At 38.2% G+C, this 25,141-nt stretch overlaps 2 protein-coding genes across 3 annotated transcripts in view; one reads left to right on the top strand and one right to left on the bottom strand.

Annotated features, from left to right (window-relative positions):
- Positions 1-1,673, bottom strand: part of LOC134789929 (sphingomyelin phosphodiesterase) — a 34,064-nt gene extending 32,391 nt beyond the window's left edge. Inside the window, exon 1 of one of the 2 annotated variants that reach the window (XM_063760651.1) lies at positions 1,389-1,673. The gene's annotated coding sequence lies outside the window, so the exon portion shown is untranslated. The remainder of the gene's footprint in view (positions 1-1,388) is intronic. The other variant, XM_063760653.1, reaches the window with a different exon arrangement.
- Positions 1,674-4,494: 2,821 nt separating this feature from the next.
- On the top strand, positions 4,495-24,581 carry LOC134789888 (atrial natriuretic peptide-converting enzyme-like). The gene is made up of 5 exons (XM_063760563.1): positions 4,495-4,910; positions 6,718-7,802; positions 15,275-15,475; positions 22,013-22,132; positions 23,804-24,581. Exons 2-5 carry the CDS (start codon positions 6,764-6,766, stop codon positions 24,031-24,033), a joined length of 1,590 nt encoding a protein of 529 aa, XP_063616633.1. The 5' UTR covers positions 4,495-4,910; positions 6,718-6,763; the 3' UTR covers positions 24,034-24,581.
- The last annotated feature ends 560 nt before the right edge of the window (positions 24,582-25,141 follow it).

The raw sequence follows: 25,141 nt of genomic DNA, 5'->3' as shown, positions 1-25,141 counted from the left end.
CTGTGGATCTTAAAGCTATACATGGACCTCTTAAAGACCTTGATGTCACCAGAGCCTGTAAGCTTAGAATATGTAGCTATTCTACAGCCGTTCTATGTCTTTAGGTGATAAAATAAGTGCTAAGTGTCGCTTAATTGTTTGTTGGGAAGTACCTATCAGCTTAAGCTGCCATTTGGTAGCGTCGCGCGACAAAGTTGCGACAGGTTGCGGTAACCGTGTCGTCGTCATAATTTCTAAGTACCAGAGTAAGTATGAGAAAGTCGAGCCGACTAGTCTTCGGCTTAGCGTCACTTAGCTCGAACTAACTGGATTGTCTTCGGAGCTATCACGCGCCATAATTGAATACAATATAGTCCATAAGAAACACTGAACAACGCATTTCACTTTTTTTGATAATAAACGGAGATACTGCGACACGACAACGGCAATGATTATACTCGTATTCGCCGCTTTCAGTTAAAAACATACGGAAATAAACGTTCTCATTCATTACACTGTGGTATTATTATACAATCATCGAGGAAAAACAAAACGTCAAACATCATTATTGGAATAATGGAAATAGATAATTACCGTTAAATTCTTTAATTATTTACGTACATATATTGAGGTAATCATTGTTCTTTCAGCCAAGGTCACAATTAATAAGTTTAACCAGGCGAATAATATGGCTCGTAAAAACCAAATGTTAGTTTACTTTACTATTTATTGTGTTAGTTAGGTCTTCATATTTTATAATATAACACTCTCGCATATTGTACACATATTTAATTGCACAAACGGGTCTACTGCGATATAATATCATAGTTGAAAGAAAAGGAAAGAGTCTTTCCGTGACCACAGCTGGTGCAATTCAGCTGAAACGTCGGAATTTAAGGTAAAAACAATAAAATTATATCGCTGTAGACCCGTTTGTGCAATTAAATATCTTCATATTTTGACTGACTAATACCTAGGTAAACTAATAACTGACGGCATAATTAATTAGAAGGGAGGTACACTACTACTTGCTGCAGTAAAAAGAGTACGTAAACATTTGAACAGGTCACCCTTGACCACAATTTTGCTTATACAAAAACTTGAACCAGTGTTGATTATAAGTGCAAAACTTGGCGGAAAGTGTAAAATAGAATGCCCTCTAAAATATCGTAGCCAATAAACCGGCACGAACTAACAGTTAACAACAGTTCGCCAGTCTGTTTGGTGACTTGATGCCGCCCGATGACAAGTGGGACATCTGATTATCTGACCTACACACCTCGCAGTGCTAATAATATTGACTTCTAACTGGTATTAAGCAACAATGTGATCAAGCATCATCTTTAAAGATCACGGAACATCTGTTGCACTTATAAGAACCCTAGTCTTAATCAACGTATTTAACTCACCTAAGCAAAACAGGATATTTCGACCAGTTCCTCATGAAGTCAGTCCAAGTGCAAGACGAAGCGAACGCGGGCTGATCAGCGAATCCACACCATTTCACTCGTTTTCGTGTTGAACAAATACACGTCGCATTCACATACTAATTATTTACGAGAGAAACTGCGCGATGTACGTTGAAGCGCGCATACGGATCGCTGTGTGCAAGTACACTGAGTGTGTGTCCGAGTCGGGTGAGCGAAGCGAGGAGTGGAGGCAAGTGACCACAACCGCACGCGGCGCGCGCAGTGAGAGTTGTGCTTGATGCGCTCAGCTTTGATTGCGTGTTGGGCTTCGGCCCGCTCGGCGGGCAAGATATTTCGCTATGCACCAGACCAGGGAGATGCTGATGGCTGCACAAGCAGCGCGGGCAGCGCCTGAAACTCGACGCACTCGCGCGTTCAGCGCACGCACGCGACGTCATTCACTAACTTACGACCATTGACTTCCTAAAACAATGAGGAAAGTGAACAGCGCCTTGTTATGTCACATACTGTTTGTTTTGTCCCAAGCAAAATAAACTATGTTAGTCTTACCCCACCTTACCTTATAAGTATAGGTATAGTATAGGTACATACGTTTGACCGCCGATTACCCATTCATTTTACGAGTCTCAAGATCAAGTTACGTTAGGGTCGAGCTCAGAGTCATAATACTCATAATGTTTAGCCCATACCCCATGTTCTTTGTTAGGTGCGTCGCAAGCACGCTGGTTAACCCGAAGGGCATTGACTTGAAATGACATCATTGGAGATATTGGTATACCTGGCATACCTGCCTACAAGTAGATAGGTATATGGTATGTTCTCTTACTGAATTCACAGAGGTTAATTACAAACAATCATGTAAATCCGTAATTTATATATTTATTATTTTAATTTTCATTGCTAATTATATTAATTACTGCTAGATTTTAAATTTTTATTTATTACAAGAGGTTATAATGGAATTACTATTAAAGTAATCGTAATCGGATGTGACTAAGTATGTAATTGCTTTGGTACACTACTGTAATGCTTATTATGTATGCTGAAATAAAATGAAACAATTTACTCATCCACTGTTATGTGGGTACCGTAACGTTATAATTAACTTATAACCCTTCAGCGACGAAAGGGCAAAATAAAATACCCTTGAAATGAAAACTGCTCGGTTTATGACTTAAAAACCTACCTTTTAAAAGCCTACCTACCTTTTTAATGTAAAAGTCAAACTATCTTAATACCTACTTTGCATCACCAAGACATACTATATAGTATATGTCTGTATATGTAGTTAGATAGATACTAGACCTACATATTTAGTTTTAAAGATGTTTTGTATACATATAGGAATACCTAATATCGTAATAATTATTGATAAGCATAGGCACAAAAAGACGTGTCTGCTAAATACAATAAAAAAATGTAAACTTGTCCTCAGCGATTATGTAAAGTAGTACCTAGGTACCTACTCCCAATTTCACGACACCGACCCGTATTTTATTTTCCTTGGTAACTTACTCACTCGCTATTCTATTATCAGAGGTCAAAGAACTTATACAAGTATACAACTTATACAACTTTCATCTGAATAACAAATACCTACGGTGTCTGTTACCCGAGTGCAACGAACATGATTAACTCTAGTCATTACTGAATGGCAGTGAATAATACTGCACTGTACATGTACACTGATAACTCTAACTTAACGAGCGAAACTTAGGCATTATATTCTCTGGTAGCTGCTAAGTCAATCCCTGTTCCTTACCACTAGTAGGTATGCACATTGCACGTACATAGGTACCTAGTAGATACTCTTATTGTAATAGAAATTAGAGATTTCTATAAATGTATTCCATGCTAATCGTATTCCTTTCACAGTCATCTGAAAAGCAATAAGAAACATAATTATATATTAGGTACGATCGTATTAGGTAGGTCTTATAAAATACCGACACAGGTAATGCAGTTCAAGTGTTAAAATTATTATACTTATTAAGCATATGAATTATGAAAGATTCCTCATTTTGCATCGGTAGGTAAAGTACCTACCTACAAGATAAACTTGGCTAAACATGACAATGGAATTAATCTTGATGAGAAATGCATCAATAGTTTTATGCAATATATTGGGCCTGTGGTACAAAGAACACGCGTTGTTGGATGGAACAGAAAATAACCGAACCGAGTTGTCTATCTAAATTAACCTTTGCCATGCCACGGTTATGTAGGCAGGCAGGTACAGTAAGTACTTACAGTCAAGGTATTAAATATCCACAAGAACAAAGTGCCAAAAAATACGTACGCACTACCTTAACATATGGCCAATAAGGTCTTGTATACCTACATTAGTATTTTATACAATCGTGATATAATAGAGAGTTTTTCAGTCGAGTACCGTGTTTAGGTTAACGAAGCTATAGTTCAGCTGTTTAGCAACTTCCCGCTGCTTTAAGGCCCTGATTCAGCAAGACGATGACTTGGCTGGCTTCAGTTTCTGTGGTGTCCATTTTATCCAGGTGATTCCAGTGAATAATTGCGTGAAATATGCACAGGTCAACTTCTGATAAGCGACTGATAAGAAATAACCGGTTAAATCGGTTTTTATGGCTCTCAAAGGGGCTCAACTCGTGCGTAATCAAAGCAGGTAAAGTCTCATTTTCTACAAAAATAACAATTACCTGAAAATTACCTAACCGATTTTATGGGTTATTAATGTTTTTGATAGCTTAATACATAAACAATAATATTGCAATCTCACTTTTACTAAAATATTGACCGTTTTCGAAAAACACGACAAAAACTAAAAAATGCGACTTGAGTCGTTTTTTTTGCTCCCGAGTTTATAGGTACACCTACGCTAGCCTAGCTGTGCCTGCTTGTAGGTATATTTTGGTATTATATTTTATCTTCCTATGTCCAATTGTCCATCCCTCTTATTCCTGCGTATTGAATATAGTAAAAAAGTTAATTAAAAAATACAGAGAGACACACACGTATAAATTCGTCACTTATGGAATAAGTCTAATACCTGGTTAATTGCGACTTTAAATATCTCAACAGTTCAACACCCATCAACTAAAATATATAGCGTGACGTTAAGAGCACCTGCATTCATTGTAAGTACTCGTAGTGCATCGCGTTAACTAAGGGCGTAACATAAACAGCTGTTAGTTCAGTTGCTTTCCCCCGATAAAAACCTGCTGCGTGTCACTCTTGGCTGAGCACAGCCTTTGGCCACTGGCACCACCATACGTCACCAACCCCTAGCTACATCTCTTTCTAGCACACAATTATTAAAATAAGCATCTCTTTTCTTTGCCAGTTTTACTTCAAAGGGGTTGTGTGGGTTGTTTAATGGTCGTCCCGGCAACGGAGCCCCGTCCACAAGACCCGCGGCTGCCCGGCACGCTGACGTCCTACATTGTACTTCCATAATTAGACAATATTTAATTTAGAAAATGTTCTAGTAAAGTGTCGGTTTAGTAAATCAACTTATCACAACACGTAAGTAGATAGTGTTAGTAATTAATTATTTACCTACATCGTTTTAATCTAAGTACCTATAGGTTATAAGATCGTATGCAGACTCAGCTGACGCAGCACGTTGATATTAGAATTTATTAGTTTCTTACGTGTCAGAATTCAAATGTCAGCGCCCAAAAGTTGGTAACTGTTTTCCACTTCCCCTAGATCTTTCTTAGTTGTTTGGTGATTGATTAGTTAGATTGATGATTAACGAATTACCTAGGTATATGTTTCAAAATGTACTTACCCTTAGGTACTTAATAATTGAGTTAGTTACTTCATTCTTAAATCTGTATCTTCTAATTAGTTACAAATCCCTTTCATGTTACCCATTTTAGGTATATAGTTACCTATATCCATTTATTTATTCAGGTCAGGAGGTTCAGATCAAACATAACGAAACAGTACAATTTAATCGTGATTTAGGCTAATAATAAAAATTTTAAGTTCGTTTTTTAGGACTGGAAATAACTCGCATAAAAAAACATGTGGTTTTAAATTGGGCGGTAATTTTAAGTATTTGATGAGTAATGGATGAATAGGAAAAGATAATTGTGTTGGTTAAAATTATATCCTTATAAGGTAAACGTACTAGTGCTCGACATGCTAATACCCAATAGATGACACCTTGCTGTCACCTCTATTAACGATGACTTAAGTTTCAAGATGACATGTACTGGGACCGCGTCGAGCACCAGTAGGTACCGTTTACCTTACTTGCCACCTAAAGTGTCTGCTAAGAATCCTCATGTCTTCATGCTTACTACTGCAGATTTTTTATTCGCGAAGTACCTAATAGCGAAGGTGGCGATTAAGCGAAGCGTCCATTGAACTAAATTCCCACAGCGGTCTGCCTTTGTCAAGAATCAAGATAAATAAAGCACCTTACATTATAATACCTACAGAGCTAGGCAAAAAATTAACCGTCTATGCTTCAGCTTACTGATTAAAATGTTAAGTAAAGTACCTAAGTATAGAGTAATTTAAACATTTGAACCTCGTTGTACATTGTGTAGATAAGGCGTTTACGACCTAGTCAATTCGGAGATAATAGCAAGAAAATCGTGAGAAAGTAAGCATGAATGAGGATAATAATAATCATAAATAAGCGTGCTCACGACGTAAATATCTCTCGCCGTGTGAAAATCACGAGTGCAATGGCTAGACTCTAGAGCAGAGCCTAACTGGGGAAATACCTGCACCTCACAGAAAACCGCAGCCAAATAACACTAGTCACTAGACCCTATTACTCATAGTGTTGTGTTCCTGCCGGTGAGTAAGTTTGCCAGAGCTCAAAGAGGGTCCGGGCGTCCATAGGCTACGGAGACTGCTTAGCAGCAGGCGGGCCGTATGCTTGTTTGACACAGACGTAGTATAAAAAATAAAAAATTACTGTTGCTCCGTGTTCTTCAGTACCAAGTTATCTACTCACTTGAATGCGTCCGTCGTTAAACTTAAAAGATTATTGTTTTTTTTTATATTATTAGAGACGTTGCTGGGCACAGACGGCAGACCTCCCCTCCTGCACTTAATCCCTTAATTTTAATTACGGACACGGAATACCCGCATAGATTAAACGGTGTCGTGTGTCGTTTTCACGCAATTAGAATTAACCGTAAAAGATACTATATAGGTACATGATGCCCTTCTAAAATATCAAGTGACTTGCAACTGATGTAGGGGAAGGAGGAAGGAACACCTATCAGTTCCATAAAATTTATTTTCTACCTAACCTTAGGTGCACCAGTACCTACACAAAGAAACTAAACGATATTCTTTTTTACAGACAATAATATGAATATGATAGACATACAAAAAAGCAACCGGACACTATGACATTGACGGACAGTTTTTCCGGGGAGATAGCTAGTGCTACAGATGATTCTACATCCAACTGGGATCAACTATACTGCTCCCATCTTTGGTCAAACAGCAAACTACGGAAAACAATACTCAACAATGTCCAAAGTGTGGACGATGGAGCGATTACGTATTGTTTTACTTGCAGGGGAAAGATGAGAAAATATGAGATAAAATCTCCACGAACTGATTTCCGACCAAATGAGCATTCCACTCCAAACATAAGAATTTCCAAAGAGGTTAGCTTACCATTACATGACCCAAGGGAAGATTCCATATGTGAAGATATTAGTAGGACAGAAGTTTACTCGTGCAGAAAAAGTTCCACAAAAGACTCCGCCATCACAGATGTAGAAATTAACCGTTGCATTCCATCAATATCTCATCAAATAGACTCAAATATTCGCCAAAAATTTACTTCCTATGAACCACAGCCTACTGAAAGTAATCCTCGAAGACTTAGGAAAAGCCTAAAAGGCATCGGATGTATCGTGAATTTTGCTCCGACTGAACCCGTGAAGAAGCGGACTCAGATCCAAGCGTGCTCAATAAGTGTGATGATTGTTGCTATTGTAGTTATAAGTTTTGTTTTGGTGAATTTTACTACTCCTAGTTCTACACGTGTAAAAGTAATTAGTACAACTGTAGTGCCAACTCAACCCGTAATTGTTAATAAAACTTCGTCAGCAGTTACAAATATCGCATTACCTTCGGCACAACTGCCCGAAGTTGTCACCACTGAAATATCATTGACAACAGAAGACGAGTTCAGCAGTACAACTGAAAATAATTCCTTAATTAATAATGTTTTATCTAAAATCCGTAAGAATATAAGGACGTATCCGAGAAACTCTAACAAAAGCAAAGAAAGCCAAAAACCAAAAGATATTATAAATCGAGACATTGTTTCGCAAAGTTTCTGCTCGTGCCAAACAGATGAAATATGCATGCTAAACGAAAGCAGCGGAACGCCAGATTGCAAGAAAGCTATCGACGCCGATGATCCTACGGGTAAGTTCACATTACCCTTAGTACCTGTGCCTACATGTTTCCACCTACCATAGTTTAGGCATGGCTTAGGTAAAATGCATAAATTTTATGAACTACCAATAGCTCCCATATAGAGCCACACCTACCTAACTCTACCTTTTCAAATACCTACCTATAATTAACTTCATCTCCCAATCAGAAGAAGAAGTAAAAGTCTAGTCCACGAGTTCTGATAAAGAAAGCGCTAGATTGCATGTTTATCGCCCTCGCCATTGCGACAAACATAAAATAAATAAATATAATTCATAGGTTGTCGACTTTCGAGGGCTGCGTGTCTTAAGGGGCCGGTATATGACGTTTTCGATTTAGACCTCACTTTGTAACCATAATTTGTTCAATAAATGCTTAATAATTGCATTCAATTACACGTAAATTTTTTCATGAAGAAACCGTGTACCGGCTCTTCATGCCATTATATTTTTAATTTGCTGCTATTCTCTACAAATCGACACTAAAAGTATCATAAAATCAAAATATGGAGTTCCGTTTGAGACAGAAGCAAAACAATTTTGTCTTTGACAGTAATTGAATTATTGTATGATTTTGAAAGCTAGATAATTCAGGTACCAATTTATTACGAATTTATATTTTTACTCACAAAGACAACAGATAAATTCAATCTCAAATGTAAACTTTCGAACAATTTCCATACATTGACGACATCACTCAAAATTCTTCTTCAAGTCAGATGCCCGTTGGGGTTACACCGGAGCACACGTGTACTTCTTCAAATGAAAATGACAGCTTGATTTTCTTGCTTTTGACAATTATATTGACATTAAATCATATACGCACACGAGAAAGCATACCAGTAGATAAATTGTATTTCAAAAAATAGGGTACATAAACGCGCTCGCGTCTCATTTAAATTTGATTTGCTCTTATTTACGGGTCATAATGCTTGAAAACCGCAGTAAACTATCTTAAAACAATACGATTACAGTCGAATTTAAGTATTATGTTCCTTCAAAACTCGCTTAAAATGAAAAAAAGTTTAAAGACTCATCTTTACTGATTGGGATCAATTTTTATTATGCTGGTATCATTTTGCGTCATTTTAAAAACGTATTTGACTTCTGTACGTCAATGAATTTTGATGACAATTGTAATCTTGTATTATATTATAGAAATTTATCTTAAAATATTGCCTATTAACAGGAAGAGTTATGAAATTCGTATAAGTAATACCTGAAAGTCTTGTACCTAGATCTGTAATACCATGGATTGCGACTAATAAATTATTATGATTATGCCGTTCGTTCCGTCTATATGTATAATGCGTGTACGTGCTGTTCTCTGAAAATCTTCAAGAAAAAATAACGGCTAGACCAGCACTAAGTACTAGCGAGTTTTTGCGGCTTTGGAGACCGAGATGAAGCTTACAGGCCAATTAGCGCTGTGGACTGGTTATTGTTATGTATACCTATTATCGAATGTTTTATAAATTTACTATAAAAAGCAATGTTTTATTTCGATTAGATCTACATTTTGTGCATATTGCATATCTGAAGTATTTTCGTACTAAACTTGAAACTTTCGTTGAAACTAAATAAAATAATTATTCCAAATGTACAGTCACCTGCAATTTATGTTACACAACGAAGGCCGCAAATATATCTGACACGATCTTATTTGTAGAACCATAAGAGCATGTCACATATTTTTGCGGCCTTCGAAGAGTAGGTACCGTCATTATCACCAACTTTGCCCGCTTTTTTTTAAACGCGAATTTCTCAATAAATATCACATCATATGACTTTTTTTTGCTTAGCACGTCCTATGTGATCAAATGCATCAGTTTTAAAGAAAAAAAATTTTTGTCGTGTTTTTACCCATTTTTTGCGTTTTAGAGGGCGGGCAAAGATATCCGGGGTTTTCGCCAACATTGCCCACGTCAATTTGGTATTCAAATACAGCTCGTATGATGATGATGTCTAAGGATCACTTTAAGGTTTTGGGCAATCCTACCATTCCCTGTTAATAGCTTAGCGATAAGTGTAAAACTTTTAAATACATTTGCTGGGCAATGTTGCCTACCCGTTTTTGCCCATTTCCAAATAAGGCTCGCCTAAGCATTTTACAAAGGCTAGGGTTGTCACTTTTGAGAAAATCTGTTACAATAGTTTAATGGCCAAAAATATGATTTTTGTTGTGTTTTTCATTCGTTAACGGGATAAAACATCAAAATAAAGGATAATAAGACAAATTAAATACAGAATATATTTATAAACTTATTTTAGTGTACAAACATAACCTTCTTTTACTTGCGAAGTTGGGTAAATTAGATGAAAAAGACAACCCTAATCCGTTTTTGGTGGTGGGCAATGTTGGTACGGATGCCAAATTACCGGATTACTTTGCCCACCGCTCAAACTTTTGTGTATTTAGGCCTTTTTAGTTTAAATCTGAATAGACATAATCTATGCTTCATGTGTTATAACTCAAACCCGGAAATATTTGTCAAAGGGTTCTAAATTTTTTCTACTTGCATTCATTATTTATCAATTTTTTGCCCGCCGAAATATACCCTATATTAAACAACTCGCTCAAAATTCCCAAGTCAAGTTATGGACAAGTTTGGTATATCAGTTATGCACAAGTTTGGTCAGAAATATAACCTATTTTCTACTAAAAACAGCAGGGTGGCCATAACTATTATAATTTTTTCTACATTAACGAATTTGTTTAAAATTGTCGTTTTGGGCAAAGTTTCCCTGGAGGCAAAGTTGGCGCTAATGACGTAACATATTATCGCAGGTGACTGTACATAAATGTTTCGGTGATTTTGAGATTATTTTCCAGGTTAGTTTACTAACAATCAAGTTATGCAGATACCGATTTCGTGAACGTATAAGTAGTAAGGTACCGCTATTGTTTAGCGATACCGATTATTTTTGAAGGTAAAACTATACCGGTTGAAATATAAAGATATTAAAATTACAGCAGGGACAACCATTTTTTATAGGTGTACCTAAACCAGCGTTAGCAAAGGTCTCGGTTTCAGCTTAGGCAAAAATGCTTTTGTATGTTCTCCTTTGCAGATCACATTTCTCAACTGATTCTCGTGAAAATTTGTAAGCAGGTTCGATAGAACTACTCTGTTTCGCTTTATCCGCCAAAATGGAATTGCCACCCTGCCGAAACTTTATTTATTTAAATTCCCATTGAATGGATATTGCACCTTATGAAAAACCGTATAGAGTAGTAAATAACATTTTACATCTGACTTAATGACATCTTGTTTTATTCGCTTTAATTGTACAAAACGCGTATCTCGACAAAGCAATATTAGGTAGTAAAACAGTCAACAATCAAATTTTTTTTTTTTTTTTTTTAATTTATTGAACAATAAGCTAATTAAATTACATTATTATTACAAGACCCATCGTGGGCAAAACCTTGAGGAGGTTTGTATGCCGATGGGGAGTTCGAGAAAATAACATGACAATATACATATCTATCTTATACTAATTAAGATTCTTAATATATGTAACTAAAGTCGTTAGATTGTAACAAGTGCGTCTTAATTACTTTTTTTATATTTTTCCCGTTTACATATTTTACTCTAGTATCTTCTGGCAAATCATTTAATATTTTAGGCAATATATATGTATACAATCTAGTGCCATAAATGTTCTTATATTTGGGTAAACAATATTTGTTTTGGCTCTGTAAACTTCTTAGTTTTGTACATCTTATATATTCTTTTAGTTTAGTAACATGGTGATATTCTTCAGTTAGTATGGCTAGTTTACATTTATTTTGAACTGGGAGTATATTACAGTATTTGAAAAGTTGTGCGTAGTCGGTTTCGTGTTTCTTTTTTATATGCTTAGGTACAATTGTCTTCAGTAGTCTTATCTGTAGGTTATATATTTTTTCTATATATGTTTTAAAGGTTCTACCATATGTACTTAGAGCGTAACCGATCACAGAGTCAGCCAGGGCTAAGTACAGCATACGCAAGGTTTTGTACGGTAATTTGTACCTTAGGGTTGACATTTTACTTAGAATTGCTCTTAATTTATCGCACACATAATTAATATGAGGTCCCCAGTTGAATCTATGGTCGATTATGAGCCCAAGATACATGTGTTCTGTGACTACTTCGATTTTATCACAGTTACACTTTGTGATATTATATTGGTGCAAGCAGCTATGTTGGTGTGCAAACACAGTAATGTCATGAGTGGTTTTATTGTGAGCCGAACGAATATGCATTATTTTCGTCTTTTGCGCGTTAATTACTAAACCGACGTCGTGCGCCCATTTGCAAAGGGTGTTGAAGTTAGATTGCATTGTGCGCTCGGCGGCCGCTATGTCGCGGTCGGCTGTGATAATGCATGTGTCGTCCGCGAACTGATAGACAGAGCCCTCGGTTATTATGTTGCACATATCATTAACATACAGCAAGTACTCAGTTGGGCCGATTATGGATCCTTGTGCCGTGCCTTTTTCGGTTTTTATTTCGTCACTGTATGTGTTGTTTATCTTTACTCGTGTGTGTCTATTTTTGTGATAGTTTTTCAGCAAGTTAACTAAAGGGCCCTGTATACCGCTCTGCTCTAGTTTGCAATACAACGTTTCATAATCTAACATTTCAAAAGCTTTGCTAAAATCAATGAAAACAACGAGCACATGCCTTTTTTCATGCATGTGCTCGTTGATTTCATTGTTAAAGTCACAAAGTAGCTGAGAGGTACTTCGGTTTTTTTGAAAACCGTATTGTTTACTGTTTATTATATTGTTTTGATTCAAAAAGTTACTGATTTCGTTACCGAGGTATCTCTCAACTATCTTATCGATACACGACAATATAGTAATAGGTCTATAGTTGTTATAGTCTTTATGCGCTCCTTTTTTGTAAATAGGGCGTATTATACCAGTTTTGAGTTGTTCGGGGTATACAGATGTGGCAAGGCAGGTATTAATTAAGTGAGTAAGAATTGGTGCAATGTTAAGACAATTTTTTTTAATGTCTATGACTCGAATTTTATCAAACCCCGGGCTTTTTCTATCATTTAAACTTTTGATTATTTTAGAAATATTGTCACATGTCGCTTTTTTAACCCTCATTGCCACATCTGCGGCCCCGGCAAACTCCGTATGGTCGAGAATTTGTATTTTACATGGGACTGATATTTTATTTACATTATCATGAAATTCTCGGGCAAAATTACTACATATTTCTCTTTCGTTCATTTTAAAATGTTTCATAATTACCTCATCAATAGAAGAATTTATTTTGCCACACAGTTCATTAATTATGCGCCATATTTTTTTCGAATTTTTAAAATTTTTAGTAATTTCTTGTTTAATGTACCTATTTTTAATAAAGTTAATATATTTATTTGTTTTGTTACGATACTTATTATATAAAATTCTGTTTTCAATTTTTTCCGGCGCTTTTTTCCAAATTTAGGTGCGTCACGTGTGACATGAACAGACAAGGAAAGCAAGATTAAATGCATTGTTTCTCTTTCATCTTTAAATGGAACGCTTTTACCCTCAAAGGAGGCTAGTGGTCAATACTAAACTAAAAGTCCAATCTTAAAAAAACATGATGGGTCACTGACCTGTCCCAGTAAAGTGAGGTAGTGTGCGTGAAGTGCGCTTGTGTGTGAAATGGGGTAAATTGACAGAATCTGAAATTTTACCCACCGCTACCGTCGCCTTAAGCCCTAAAGCAAAGCCAAAAAGTTCTTGAATGCTGTTGATCTCTAAACGATAAGTAAGTACTATAAAAACATAATACGAGGGGCGCCTGAAAAGTTCGCGGCCTTAGAAAAAAAATTAAAGAGAGTATTAAAGTGAATGTTTTTATTTTACAATATAGTCCCCTTAGAGTGATAAGCACTTTTCGCTTCGTAATTCGAGCAAACAATGCTTTAATACCGCCCAAAAAAATCTTTTTCCTTCGCTTCAAAATGGCACTCTACCGCAGCCTTGATCTGATTGTCATCGGCAAACCGGAGACCACGTCTTTTTTCAAATTCCGAAAAAAGAAAATAGTTGCTCGGAGCCAGGTCTGGACTATAGGGTGGGGTGGATGATTGATTTCTCCAAAACCAGTGTATTTTAGAGCCTGCCTAGCAACACGGGAAGTGAGAACTGGTGCGTTGTCCTATAAAAACAACACTCCACGGCTAAGTTTCCCACGTCGCTTCTGGATGACTGCGTCACGTGCTTGAATCAATAAATTTTCATAATATTGACCGTTCATTGTGGTCCCTTTTGGCAAATAATCAACTAATAAAACGTCCCAAAACACGGTCGCCATAAGCTTCGAAGCTGACTTTTCCACAAATTTTTTTTGGAGCCCTCTCGCCCTGTTGTAACCATTGCATAGACTCTTATTTTGATTCTGGATCATATTGGCGAACCCACGTTTCGTCACGGTTACGATTGGGTTGCAAATTTCGTCCAGATTCCCTTCAGCTAGATCCAAACAATTTTTGCAACTTTTACGTCGCCGTGCCTTATCAAGCGGTATCAGCGTTTTTAGTACCCAGCGCGCAGTAATTTTTTTCATGTGTAAACGTTCATTTAAAATGTGTCCTACACTTTCTTTACTAATTTGTAGTTCCTCCGCTATCTACCAGATTTTAATTCTTCTGTCAGCCAGAAAACATTAATCCACTTTTTCAACATTTTCGTCAGTGACCACTGTGACAGGCCGCCCATGGCGGGGGTCATTTCACAGCTCTCTCGTCCTTGCTGAAATAAACGAGCCCATTTTTTTTATCATAATGTACGAAGGGCTTAAATGATGGAGAGTATCCATCATATCATCAAAAATCCCTTAGGCGATTTTCCTTTTTTTTACAAGACACTTAATAACTGCGCAGTGTTCAAATTTATCAAAATTTCCGCATTCGACAGACATTGTTAAGTTTATCCGCGCACAGCACGAAAAACGAAAAACTTGTTTTTTAATGGCGGCAATATTTAAACTGCCAAAGAGGCGGGGAAAAAAGTAGCATAGTTTTTTTTTTAATTTTTCTTTTTTCTTAGCTTAGGCTGCGAACTTTTCAGCCGTCCCTCGTAAGACTAGCGGCTCGATTCGGAAAATGAATTAGATTTCTACTAGACTTCAACAAGTTACGATACGGATAATTTAAAGATATTTATAAGATAGATATAGACGTTTCCGCGATTCTGGAGGTCCTCTTGAACGAAGTCACATCTAGTCGATATCTAATGTAGATCTAGTTGATCTCTAAATCGTCTCAAGATCTTGTGATTATTTCGAAATCCGAATAGGCCTGTGTGTATTATTAATATGATTAGGCTTTGGTTATTATTTAATTGAAGCATTCGTTTATTTTCTAACAAGTCAATACGCACACTTATTATTGCCAGTGGGGCAGGTTCATGAAGCACTAATGGTTTTCCTACTTTTATTCTGAATTTACCTAAATTCTCCTCTGCAGGTTGTGGAGGTCTGTGTGCCTTAGAGACCGAGGCATGTCAGCTAGTAGACAGACTGCGAGGCGTGCGCGTATGCCGGCAGCTGAATCTGGTCACGTGCTCGCCGCAAGAGTGGCGCTGCCGCAACGGGCTGTGCGTGCCGGCCACGGCGCGCTGCGACGGCGCCGTGCAGTGCTACGACAAGTCTGACGAGACGCACTGCGGTAAGAACCATCTAATATGCTATTGTGGAAAGGTACCACTTACCAGCACACTGGCGGCTGGACTCGGTGACGTGCTCGCGGCAGAAGTGGTGCTGTCGCAACGACCTGTTGTTTTCCCACCACGGTACGCTGTAATGTTGGCGTACAGTGCTACGACAAGACGCCTGATGAGCCGTGCTGTGGTAAACTTCATTACTTATATAGTTACATTACCGACTCACGGCTGGACTGCCCGTCTTGTTACTACTGCTATCTCTAAACTAGGTACTGACAAAAGCGCTTCATGGAGTGGACGAAGAACAATGTTATCCGATTTCGATCTAAATCTCGAAATCCCACATATATAAATAAACTGACTGAGCTGGTTAGTATGCTATGAGCCCAACAGCCCTGTATTGTACTGTCCACTGGGAAGGCGCCGTGCAACTTACGAAACGCACTACGGTAAGAACAAAATTAAACTGTTTATATTCATGTGCTGTAGATAAATGGATGTTAGAGTGTGCGACACGAAAACGACAGAAGTCGATTCAATAAAATTATATTACGTGCGTTAGTTTCTAATTACAGTAACTAAGGAGCCACGCCGTTTTGTCGACTAGATAGTGTTTAGTTTTAAGTTTATAAAATACATATGTATGTTAGTCTGTAAGGTATTTGTAATATGGGCCTTGTTGCCTGAATTAAATTTCTAAATAAATAAATAAATTAATTAATTAATTAATTAATGCACAAAGGAAGGAACACATCGGAACACCTATTAAATCGGAGGCAACTCGTTGATCTTTAAGAGGACTTTTGTGATAAAAAACCGGGCAAGTGCGAGTCAGACTCGCGCACGAAGGGTTCCGTACCATAATGCAAAAAACGGCAAAAAAAACGGTCACCCATCGAAGTACTGACCCCGCCCTACGTTGCTTAACTTCGGTCAAAAATCACGTTTGTGTATGGGAGCCCCACTTAAATCTTTATTTTATTCTGTTTTTAGTATGTGTTGTTATAGCGGCAACAGAAATACATCATCTGTGAAAATTTCAACTGTCTAGCTATCACGGTTCGTGAGATACAGCCTGGTGACAGACGGACGGACGGACAGCGGAGTCTTAGTAATAGGGTCCCGTTTTACCCTTTGGGTACGGAACCCTAAAGGGGCCCACTGATTAACAGTCCGCCGGACGGTATCGGCCTGTCAGTTAGAACAAAATTTTGACAGTTCCGAACAACTGACAGGCCGATACCGTCCGGCCGACTGTTAATCAGTGGGCTCCTTAAAAATTCGCTGTAGAAAACGAGAAATAGGTAAATAAAAATATAGTCAATATGATGGGTGCTGAGAAAGGGGCGGCTACAGGGCGTGAGGCCTAGGGCGGCAAAGACTGCAAATCCGCCATTATTATTATTAGGGCATGCCTAGAATTAGAACTGTGTTATCCTACTTCTATATACCTATAAGGTATACTCGGGTATTTCCGAATGTCGAAAACTGTCGGATAATTCCGAAAAGAGACTCTTATTATGATGGAATTTAGGGTGATTTTCATCTGAATTTCGGAATTATCCGACTTTCGGTATTACCCGAATACACCTTACCTATTCCTATGTTACCTAACCGTTCACTGGGTAAATCGAATAAATAAATTAAGACCTTCATGGACTCATTTACTTATGACTTTTTTCAGTTAGCATTATTAAGTTAAGTTCAAGCTGCGAAGAAACCATATTTTCAATATAGAAATTATTATTCTTTATAAATGTGGTCGGACTGCAAAAACTGCCTGGCTAAGGTGAGGCCGACCAAGACATACGTCAACAGGCTTATTTTAGCTATTATAATCCGTTTGTTTCATTCTATTTTTCGATGAGGTAAATTGTAGCTCTCACGTGGTACCACAAAATTGGTCGGACACAGGAACCTGCCAACACAGGATTTGGCCGACCACTTTTTTTTACTGTCCTCAAAGGCAGCTATTGTACCATACAAGTTTCATACGATTTTGCGATAAAAAATTTTTGATGATTTTTGTATAAATTTGGTCGGACTGCAAAAACTGCCAGGTTAAGGTGAGGCCGACCAAGACATACGTCAACAGGCTTATTTTAGCTATTATAATCCGTTTGTTTCATTCTATTTTTCGATGAGGTAAATTGTAGCTCTCACGTGGTACCACAAAATTGGTCGGACACATGCAGGAACCTGCCAACACAGGATTTGGCCAACCACTTTTTTTTTACTGTCCTCAAAGGCAGCTATCGTACCATACAAGTTTCATACGATTTTTCGATAAAAAATTTTTGATGTTTTTTTTATAAATTTAGTCGGACTGCAAAAACTGCCAGGTTAAGGTGAGGCCGACCGAGACATACGTCAACAGGCTTATTTTAGCTATTATAATCCGTTTGTTTCATTCTATTTTTCGATGAGGTAAAATTGTAGCTCCCACGTGGTACCACAAAATTGGTCGGACATAGGAACCTGCCAACACAGAATTTGGCCGACCACTTTTTTTTACTGTCCTCAAAGGCAGCCATCGTACCATACCAGTTTCATACGATTTTTCGATAAAAAATTTTTGATGATTTTTTTATAAATTTGGTCGGACTGCAAAAACTGCCAGGTTAAGGTGAGGCCGACCAAGACATACGTCAACAGGCTTATTTTAGCTATTATAATCCGTTTGTTTCATTCTATTTTTCGATGAGGTAAATTGTAGCTCTCACGTGACCCAATAAATCTGGTCGGACTGCAAAAACTGCCAGGCTAAGGTGAGGCCGACCACTTTTTTTTTACTGTCCTCAAGGTCAGGTATACTACCATACAAGTTTCATTCTATTTTTCGATGAGGTTTTTTTTGATGAATTTTTGTCCAACGTTTTTGCCATTTGTACAAAATCTGCCAGGTTAAGCCTAGGCCGACCAAGTGCGTTGGAAGCTACTAAATGTCAGGTACCTCTACAGGGTAGGTATATTCTATTTTTTGATGAGGTTTGTTTCATGCAGCCGGCCACCGGACTAATAAATGATGTTATTCAAATTTAAGCAACTTGAAGGGCCATTGACCGTAACCAAAATAACTTGCCTAGTATCTACCTACCTACTAGCAAAAGCAGAGCTTTGTAAGGGCTCGCGGAGTTTTTCTACCTAAACGTACCGGACCGCGACTTTGATCCAGTCCGAGGCTTGTTCCATGTTCGATCGAATGGGTACGTAATAAGTCCGTTAAGGACGCAGCTATACGTGAGAGCAAGAAAGAAATATACCTACTAATTGAACCCCGGTCGCTGTCCGGTACGCCTGTCTGTTACAGCTTTTACTTTGTCCATTAAAAACGTGTCCAGATGACAAAATCAAATTGCCAATATCATCCACACGTAATATACAATTTCATAAGCGCTTATTACATCCTACACGGTCGCCCAGTACTTTTTGTAAGGAAGCCAACTGGCTTTCCTACATAATGTTGGGTCAGCGAGTCAATGTCCTTGAATTTATTTATGCGTCCACACCACACAATTGAGCGTAAAACTATCCCGTCTGGACACCTACTGGCGGTGATCATGCTGCTCCGCACATAAACTTACGTATATACGTATAATTTGCTCTCTTAAGTGCTCATCAAAACGAGTGAGATGACCAAAACAGCGTGTAGGCAACAAACGTGAGTTCCACTACAGCTCTATCATGAGTATCTCCTAAGTGCTCAAAAAGGCGAGTCGGATGACCAAAACAGCGTGTGCCTATATTGTATAAAACCCGAGCTCGACTAGGTACTGCCAGAGTTCAGCATCAGCTACCTTGGGTAATAAATACTCTACCAAGTGATCATCATGAGTCGGATGTCCAAAACAGCGTGTGTCTATGTTGCACCAAACCCGAGCTCCACTAGGTACTGTCAGGGTTCAGCATCAGCTCTATCTTGGGTAGTACTCTCCTAAGTGCTCATCAAGACGAGTGAGATGACCAAAACATCGTGTACCTACTACCCATATTGCAACAAACCTGAGTTCCACTAAATTTTGCCAGGGTTCAGCTACAGCTCTATTTTGGGTATCTCCCATGTGCTCATAAAAACGAGTCGGATGACCAAAACAGCGTTTGCCTATGTTGCACAAAACCTGAGTTCCGCTAGGTACTGCCAGGGTTCAGGGTCATTTTGTTGAACTGCACGCCGACGTTTCAAATGGCGTGCAGTCGGCGTGCAGAGGGGCTACCGCGAAAACCGAAATTCGCAAATTGCGGGGATCTTACTCTTTTACTCCAATGAAGGCGTAATTAGAGTGACAGAGAAAAATGCCCGCAATTGACGATTTTCGGTATTGGCGGTAGCCCTACAGCTTCCATACAAGTTGCAGTTGGGTTGTAGTGATTTAGGGCCGATACAGACGGCCTAATATGCTTATATCTATTTATAATTTTGGCAGTTTCAAGCAATAGTAACACTAAAACTGTTTCTCGAACAGAAAATACCCCATTTAAGTTTACTAACACAACATGACTGATCAGTTCATCGGCGTCACAGAACAGAACATACTCCGAGTAAATTGACCTCCGCAGTGAATATACAGCAAGATTTAATGTTCCAGTATTCACAGAAACTTAATTGCTAAATTGGGAATCAAACCGACCGAAGCGAGATGGGTCAGAATCCAAAATTTTAACCCTTTTTAGGGTTCCGTACCTCAAAAGGAAAAAACGGAACCCTTATAGGATCACTCTTGCGTCTGTCTGTCCGTCCGTCTGCCCGTCTGTCACAGCCTATTTGCTCCGAAACTACTGGATCAATTAAGTTGAAATTTGGTACACATATGTAAGTCTGTGACCCAAAGACGGACATGTAACGTCAACAAATGAATTTTAAACATAGGGACTACTTTTGGGGGGTAAATGAGAAAATTAAAAAACAAATTTTTGCAAACTATCGTGTTACATATCAAACGACAGGGCTCATTGTGAGAATCTCAAATATATTATAAATTTAGGATAAAAAGTTTAGAAGTTATTCAAGAAAATAGATAAAAAATGACCATTCCCCCCTCTATCTCCGATTCTACAAGATCTAAAATTTTGAAAAGAATACACAAAATAGTTCTTTACCTAAAGATGACAGGAAAACCTATTAAAAATCTAGAGTCAAACGTGAGTCGGATTTAAGAACAAAAATGCGATTAGGCTTTTTTAGGGACACAGCCGCAATGGCCCACGTGAAACGTGGTGTAGACAGCTATTGTGAAGGCACTAGGCCGATAGTCGCATAAGAACGAAGCCCCGAAACGTCCCGATGAGGCGTGCCTTTATGATCAAGCGTGAGTCGGACTGAAGACAAAAAATGTGTATCTGGCACACAGCCGTAATGGTACTTGTACTACTGATTACCATTAGGTTACTATTGTTACGTGTTTAAAAAAGCACTATTAGGTATTACCTCTCTTCGGCCTTCGCTTTTAAAACACTTGCGGAAGTTGTGGGAAGCGCGAACCCGTCGGACGCTCCGAGCTTTCAGCTCTACGCGGAGCTCGGCCTTCAGTCTTTGCATTTGGACAATTGTAGGTACTATTGTTCGGGATGTAATCTTCCTATCCAAGCTACTTTGCATAGTTGCAGAGATATAAGCCACCGCTCCGTAACACTTCATGTTACATCTGGTTTTTGATCTGACCAATTCGGGTTTTTCAAGACGTTTAACTCACGTCGTTTCACGTACAAAAAAAATTGTTAAAAATTGTGTGATGTACGGAACCCTTAAAACGCGAGTCCGACTCGCACTTGACCAGTTTTTTGTATTCATCTTTGTTAGCACATAGTACATTAGCACGAATTTTAATTCATAATTTTTCTAACAGATGGCGCTAGTAGTAATACAAAGTGTTATTCCTTTATTTTATTTTTTTAGGTTTATAAAATGATATTTTTATGTTTGATAACACATCTAGACATTCATTTAAATAACTATGTTAAATTTCAAACCTATAAGTGCGATAGTATTTCCGTAAAGTGTACCACAAGAATGCATAGTTTGTCGAATAGTGATAGGGCTCGCTTCGCTCGCCCTAATTAAAAACCTGACGTTACGGCTCGATTCGGAAAATGAATTAGATTTCTGCAAGACTTCAACAAGTTACGATACGGATAATTTAAAGATATTTGTAAGATAGATATGAAAAATTTGACGTATCCGCGATTCTGGAGGTCCTCTTGAACGATTTCGACAAGTTATGACTTAGATATCCAAGTCACATCTAGTCGATATCTAATGTAGATCTAGTTGATCTCTAAATCATCTCAAGATCTTGTGATTATCTCGAAATCCGAATAGGCCTGACAGTTGAGTATGGAAATTAGTAAAGGCATGCCTAATTATTTGCAATTGTCTTATTATTTGTCAATATAAACAGTAGAATAAATTGGTACAAGCAGAAGTAAGATATATAGCTAGAGGTAAAACCATGTAAAATATAGAGGAAGCAGATGGGTTTTACCGGACTAAATTTTACAAATGGCGGCGTAAAGGAGAAATTGATTTGATTGTTTGCTTGTTACAGAGTGTGATCTAACGAAGCAGTTTCGTTGCGGTCACTTCATATCATGTTTCCCCAACAACAAGCTGTGCGACGGAATCATCGACTGCTGGGACGGTTTCGACGAAGTTAACTGCACGACAGGTTATTTATCACTTTGCTCACTGCCTACCATATTACCTGCACATCAATTTTGCGAAATCGTAACTTTCTAACTGTTAACATGCCCCTTCATTTTCACGATTGCACGCTGATATCACAGCCGAATTGACCGTTGCCAAGCATTTATAACTTAGGAAATTTCTTATAGACGTACGGTTTGAAAATGTCCAAATCCACTTGAGATTACCTACCTGCCGATGAATGGTATTGTTTTCTTTGTTAAACCAAACCGCTAATTAAGTACGTCTGCAAATTAAAAAGTAATATCAACAAAGCATACCTAGGGGCTATTCATAAATTACGTCATTTCAAATTAGGGGGGGGGGGGGTCTGGACATCGGATGACGGTAGCATGAAGTAGGAGGAAATGGGGTCATTTGAAGCATGATTTTTGGATGATTATAGGGGGGGGGGGGTCAAAAATCGTCAAAAATCGATGACGTAATTTATGGACAGCCCCCTATAACTTGGATGGTAGGCATCAAAGATAAAAGTTAATATATGTAGGTACGTTCTAGAGACGGGACTTAAGTACTTACGTTATTATTTGTTGAATTAGGTAAATTTATAGGTATGACGATGACGAAGTGGCAGTTAGTGATTTAGATGTCAACGAATCATTTTAAATTGAGGCTACAAAAAAAATTGGTGGCTGCGACAAGTGCGACATAAACAGACTCGTGAAAAACGCTCGAGGCGTCTTTACCCGAGGGCCAAAAGGGGCCTTGACCCGGGGCAGCAAGATCCCAACCTCGATCAGTTTTGAGCGCTAAACCTTTAGAAACCAAAGGGATCATATCATATTCAGTAGGTAGGTAGGTACTTACCTACTTGCTACACTCTGTATTGTAGCAAGAGTAGAGTAAGACTAATCCTGTATAGGGCCACAAACACAACCGTTCAGGTTTTTTCGTACTTATTATACCGAAACCGAATGTAAAGTAAATCGCCGTGACCTTCATTTGGCAGCCACGAAACTGGGTTATGAATGTATTCACTCCAACTAACGGGAGTTCCTACTCATTATAATCTATACTTATTGACATAAATTTATATACTTAACGAACGCCGTGACAAATTTTATCGAACTGCTAATGAGTAAACACATTTTGTTAAGGTCACGAACAATATAGGTAGGATTGGGTAGGTAACTGATGCTAGGTTTACTAGGCTATCAACTCTTAGCCCCTAACCTCAATAAGCGGACTCGTGTACAAAGGTAATCGTTATTGTCGTAGTGGCAATTAGTTTATCTCATAATGAATTATAGGTATGTAGGTAAGGTACCTATGATTAATCTTGCGGGGTCAAATCGACCCCGTACCTACTGCAGTGAATGTATGATCAAAGAAATTGAAACGTATTGCAGGTACCTTTTTGTATCTTGACACAATAACCGTCACGCACACGCTAACAGCATTGGTAGAAGCTAACAAATTGTTATACGGTTTATAACTTTATATTGACAGACAAGAGCTCTGAGTCTGAAGAATGAATGACTTAAGTGCTTAACACCGTACCGAACTTGACCTAGTTACAAAAAAAACGAAATACATAAGTAAATTCATGATATCGCAGATTATTTTACAAACGATATACTAAAAATATTCAGCTCTTGGCAGCGAAAGTATAAACTTTTCATAATTGTTCCAGAATGTCCCGAAGACCAGTTCACCTGCACAGACGGTCAATGCATCCTCGAGTCGCGCTTCTGCGACGGCTACGCCGACTGTCCGGACGGCAGTGACGAACCGCGCGGCTGCGACGGCGGTTGTAGTAAACACGAGCTGCAGTGCAGGAATCGCCGCTGCGTGTCTAACACCGTGAGGTGCGACGGCCATGATAACTGCGGCGACGCTACTGATGAAGTTAACTGCTCTTGATGATGCATCCTTCTCTTATACAATATTCCGATTGTACCTATATACCTACTTGACTACGACGATTGTTATAGAGTTATAGTAAACACGAGATAGGTACAGTGCAGGAACTGACGCTGCTCGTGTAACACCGTGGGATTCGACGGCCATAACAACTGCGGCGACGCTACTGATGAAGTCAACTGCTGTTGGTGATGCATTCTACCCTTATACAATATTCAGATTTTGATTGCCACGACGGCGGCTACAGTAAGGCTAGTTTTAGTGTCGCGCTGACAGGCCAATAGGTATCATTTTCAGGGAGCGTTTTAGAACAGCTTCGATCATCTGTATGACACTAAAACCAGCCTAACTCTGGCGATGCCACTGATGAAGTTCACTGCTCTTGATTGTCTATCCTTCCCTTTATAAAATATTCAAGTTTTATTTTGAGTGTAGTGTTGATAGAGTGACTGTTTTAAGTTGTTTTAACTGGATGTGATTTCAAATTAGTAGGTATAAGTATAGCTGAAATGGCTAAAATCGTTTTAATTATGTAAATTTTGTGTTATTTATGATTCATGAATTACATTACTTTGTATAAATAGATAGTTAAATAAATAGTGACTGAAATTAATGACTCTTTTTGACTCCATGAACTTCAGCGTCCCTATTATTAAACTATTACCTAGCTATCTAGTGAAGATGAAGATGGCGTTTTGTAATTTTGTCGGGGGGTTGTTTACCTACCACGAGTGTCAGCGCAGCCACGACGGCAGCTGCATTAAGCACAACATACACTGTGCATGATGAAATTTGCCAACCTTAGTGTAGGTAGGTAGCGACCTAAATTATCAGGCAATTTTCATAAAAACTGATGCCTTAAAAATTATTAAAAAGTTATCTATGTTTCTTTATATTTAATAGTTTTCTATAAGCTCGCCAATTACCGTCACTAGGTAAAAAGGCGAGAAATTTATAATAAACGCATAAAACGTGCATAAAACTATCGGTGATGTGAAAGTTTCAAGTTCAAGTGATTAGTAGGATATATTTTATAAGTACTTACTTTTTGGGTACTTACTTTTTGGGATCACCTATACCTCTATACAAACTTTGAACATCGCGCCTT

The sequence above is a fragment of the Cydia splendana genome, chromosome 4, assembly GCF_910591565.1.
Source record: "Cydia splendana chromosome 4, ilCydSple1.2, whole genome shotgun sequence".
NCBI classification, from domain to species: Eukaryota; Metazoa; Arthropoda; class Insecta; order Lepidoptera; family Tortricidae; genus Cydia; species Cydia splendana.
The sequence above is the reverse complement of the archived record's forward strand: the minus strand, read 5'-3'. Positions and strand labels throughout refer to the sequence as shown.